This window comes from Sinocyclocheilus rhinocerous, unplaced genomic scaffold, assembly GCF_001515625.1.
Source record: "Sinocyclocheilus rhinocerous isolate Xijiao unplaced genomic scaffold, SAMN03320098_v1.1 scaffold5871, whole genome shotgun sequence".
NCBI lineage: Eukaryota > Metazoa > Chordata > Actinopteri > Cypriniformes > Cyprinidae > Sinocyclocheilus > Sinocyclocheilus rhinocerous.
In genome coordinates, this window is record NW_015659025.1 from 1 (window position 1) to 4,599 (window position 4,599).

The 4,599-nt window shown below is 37.3% G+C and overlaps 1 protein-coding gene across 1 annotated transcript; it reads left to right on the plus strand.

Moving 5' to 3' along the window:
- Positions 1-112: 112 nt before the first annotated feature.
- On the plus strand, positions 113-3,791 carry LOC107723286 (uncharacterized). Its single transcript, XM_016531854.1, has 4 exons — positions 113-181; positions 1,456-1,496; positions 1,782-2,227; positions 3,245-3,791. The coding sequence occupies exons 1-4, from the start codon at positions 160-162 to the stop codon at positions 3,789-3,791; spliced, it is 1,056 nt and encodes a 351-aa protein (XP_016387340.1). The 5' UTR covers positions 113-159.
- Positions 3,792-4,599: the final 808 nt, after the last annotated feature.

Below are 4,599 nucleotides of genomic sequence, written 5' to 3' on the forward strand. Positions count from 1 at the left end.
TTATTATTATTTTTATTATTACTGAGTTCAGTTTGAATCAGCCCCTTGTTTCTCGTAGAGCTCTGGTGACGAAGTTAAGTTCAAGTGGGCGTGGTTTCGCTGTACTGGACTACCTGTGCTGCCAGAGCGCATCTGATCTCTGAGTTAAAATCCAAAAACATGGAAGCCGCAAGAAATCCAGGTAAATACAATGCTTGCTTTTTATTTCAACATCTGTTAAATATTCTTCGCATGATGTATTGCTGTTAATGCAATGGTGTTCTCTAATTTGAAACGAAATTTAAAATCGAGTAAAGAGCAAAGTTCTCTAATTTGAAACGAAATGTAAAATCGAGTAAAGAGCAAAGAGCGCACTAAAGACTGTCAATACACTCTGGAAAAGATTTACAATCTAATGTGTCAACCGCTCAAATCCATTTAAACAGCAAAACCAATAAATAAATACATAACCGCTTTGGTGCCGTTTATTTGATCATTTTAAGTATGTTCTCGTTAGATGGTCGTCGGGTCCGTGTCTGCCCTCCCTCCCCCCACTCGCACTGAGATCGCTTTGTGCATCTGTGTGTTTATATGTTCATATGTACATATGTATATATGTTTATTATCATTCAACACATCAACTAATGGAATGTAAAAGCATTATATGTGCAAAGGCGTCTATGTCTGTAACAGTAAACAGCATTGACCCTAAGCTGAACCCTAACCACAGCCTAACCACTAGTAAAAAAAAAAAGAAAAAAAAAAAAGTGAATTTTGAATTTTTGAAAAAGGATAAGTTATTCACGTGTTACACCGTGTCCTCTGTTGCGGACACCTTACAATATATATAGAAAGATATAACAGATGTTTTGATAAGCCATTTTAGAAAGATATAACAGATGTTTTGATAGACCATTTTTTTTTGTGCAAATGTAACTTGTTGTGTCTCCCAAAATGCCCAATAAACATGCTTTAAGTCATGTTGTCCTCTAAAAGTGGACATGTATGAAATCAATGTCCTGTTTCACACCAGAAAGTCATATTTTGCTTTGAAACCCCTTAACGTTTTCCTGAGATATTGATTTATGACACACAATTTGAAAATGAGTAAGATTTAAATGATCATTACAAACTATTATCATATCTCCATGAGGGTGCTCAATTGGAGTACTAAATTAATGTCAGCTATTTTTAAAGACCAAGGAAAGGGAGTGGTCATGGTGAAACTTACAATCATTTGTTATCTCTGAAAAGCAGGACAGGCCTTCCAGACTTTAAACTGAGACATGTTAAGATCTCAGAGAATTCACTAAAGAGTGATGTTCTCTACGGAGGACAAAACTCCATAGCTGGTAGCCAGGATGATATAGAAATGTGCGGAATAATGAAACGTAACGTCAACGCAAAACTGCAACCATATGTTTTATCTGTGTTCAAATTAAATAAATATCCATGTGTGTTTTTCTGTTTGTCTAGACATCATCACACTTTCCGAAGATGAGGAAAGCATCCATCCTGTGAGTATGCATTCATATTGTTTAAGTGAAGGGGAGACCGAGTAATCATGATGGGAAAAAAAACTGACTAATTCAGACAAGAAATCATGATATTCAGTTATATAAGAGACTTTTTACAGAAACTATTATATTGCTATGGACTGCAACATCTTGTAACTCAATGAGTAATGAAGTATTAATGTAATAAAAAATAAAACTATTTGAAAAAAAAATAATTATATTTATATATATATATATATATATACACATATGATTTCTCAAAGTTTGCCTGCCCCTGTGTTTCAGACGAAGGTGTCGGAGGGTGAGCCGGCATTTGCAAACGTGCAGGACGATGATGATGATGAAGATGCCCTTACTACAGAGGAGGAGCTGTGCTTAAGGCAGGACACGATGAGAGAGTTTTTCCTCCAGCAGCTGAAGGTCTTAAGAGAATCTGTGGTTTCTTCTCAGACCAAGATGCAGGAGGATTTAAAAGCCTCCAGCGAGGCCACAGAAACTAACCTGAAGGAGGAGCTGAATCATTATACTGAGAGGCTAGAAGCACGGGTCCAAACTGATCTCCAGATGCTGGATGAACATTTTAAAGCAGCTGGACATAGGGTGGAGGAAATGGTAAAGGCCATGGCGGAATCAGTGACCAAGAGGATGAACGACATGGACAAGAAACTGGACGGACTGGCTTCAAGGATCACAGCAATGGAAGTGGAGGTCTGCAGTATGGTGGCTTCTACCACATTTGTAGAGAAAAACTTTTTAGATTAACATATGTTCTCAGAGAGAGCACACAGACTGTATAGTGCTTCAGACCTTATCAGTGAGGGAGAGTGACATAATTTACTATGTCTTACATATCTGTGGGAGATACTTCCACTAATTTTAAGGCAAAATATGGTACAGTAACAGAGTTGACTCAAGATTTATGGACTCACATTTTTATAAGAAACAAATGTATTTTTAAACAATTTAATGTTGTAGGAAAATCACTATTTAGGGCTTTTATAATTAAAATGAATTAAATATTACTAAAGAAAAGTAAATTAAAATATTTTGATTACACAGTGATACATGATGGGAAAAAACGGACTAATTCAGACAACAAGAAATCATGATATTCAGTTATATAAGAGACTTTTTACAGAAACTATTATATTGCTATGGACTGCAACATCTTGTAACTCAATGAGTAATGAAGTATTAATGTAATAAAAAATAAAACTATTTGAAAAAAAAATAATTATATTTATATATATATATATATATACACATATGATTTCTCAAAGTTTGCCTGCCCCTGTGTTTCAGACGAAGGTGTCGGAGGGTGAGCCGGCATTTGCAAACGTGCAGGACGATGATGATGATGAAGATGCCCTTACTACAGAGGAGGAGCTGTGCTTAAGGCAGGACACGATGAGAGAGTTTTTCCTCCAGCAGCTGAAGGTCTTAAGAGAATCTGTGGTTTCTTCTCAGACCAAGATGCAGGAGGATTTAAAAGCCTCCAGCGAGGCCACAGAAACTAACCTGAAGGAGGAGCTGAATCATTATACTGAGAGGCTAGAAGCACGGGTCCAAACTGATCTCCAGATGCTGGATGAACATTTTAAAGCAGCTGGACATAGGGTGGAGGAAATGGTAAAGGCCATGGCGGAATCAGTGACCAAGAGGATGAACGACATGGACAAGAAACTGGACGGACTGGCTTCAAGGATCACAGCAATGGAAGTGGAGGTCTGCAGTATGGTGGCTTCTACCTCATTTGTAGAGAGCATACCTTTTCCTGTGCTTACGGCAGACCGTGCTGTTGACCAGCCCTCAGAAGAAGCTGAAGCACTGTCTTCCACTCAGGTGCCAGATGAGGGGAGCGTCACAGAGATCTCTGTGGACATTGAGAGTCTGCCTCCTCTATCTCCGATCAGCCCAGGTCAGGGTGCAGTGTTGACCACGTCAATGTACATTGAGACCATCACTGACCAGCTGTTAGAAGAAGCTGAAGCACTGTCTTCCACTCAGGTGCCAGATGAGGGGGGCGTCACAGAGATCTCTGTGGACCTTCTGAGTCTGCCTGTTTCCTCAGGATATCAGAAACGGCCCATTTTGCACAAACGTAAGCTGGCCCATTCCTTCGAGGACCTGGAACCTGAACTAGTTGTCAAACTGAGGCCCTACACAAGTCAGAAGTGTACTAAGCAGGAGAAACTGACAGGACTCCAAGCTGCGTACTTTGATCTTCAAATGGACCGGCTGAAAATCACTGGTATGTTTACATTTTCCTTTCCATTGTGCGTTGAGGCTTCATAGCTATATATCCTGTATGTTGTGCCTTGAGGCTTCATAGCTATATATCCTGTATGTATATTTATATAATTTTGGCTTGACATGAGAGCTAACTTGTTTGTTTGTTTGTTTTATTATTATTCAGATACCAAGGGCCTCTCAGACAAGGCAGATGTAATAAAAGACACCGGTGAGAGAGATGGTATATGGAGTCCTGGATGGAGCCCTCGGGGAACCAAGGAACTGCGAGTCTACCTGGGAGAGAGAATTAAAACAACTTTAAAGAGAAGAAGAAGAAGGGAGCTGGTTGTGCAGCAGGAGAAGGACAAATTAAATAAATCCTTCCAATGCTAGTTGTCTAAAGTTTTTTTTTTTTTTTTTGCCAGGGATAGCTTTAAAAATTTAAAAATGTTTCGTTGTTCGCTGATTTGGTAATCACTTTATTATTTATTCATTTTTTATTTTATTTTTATTTGTTTATTTTTAATTGTTTTCTTTGCGTGAAAGATTTACTTATATGTTTACAACATATTGATTTAAGTTTATTTTTTAATATTTTGTGTTATTCTTATTCTTGTTCTTATTCTTTATTATTATTATTATTGTTATTTTTGTGAAAATATGTGTATTTTGATTGAACTGTCAAATATGGAACCCAAACTTAAAACATTTAGCCTTTTTTTTGCATTGTTAAGCACTTTATTACTCTTTTTATTTCTTTTTTAAAAAAAATTCTGTGTTAGCATGTACGATTCGCTCATAATGTTTATAACATGTTAATTTAAGTGTTTTATATTATTCTTGTTCTCCTCCTTTTATTATTAGTATAGTA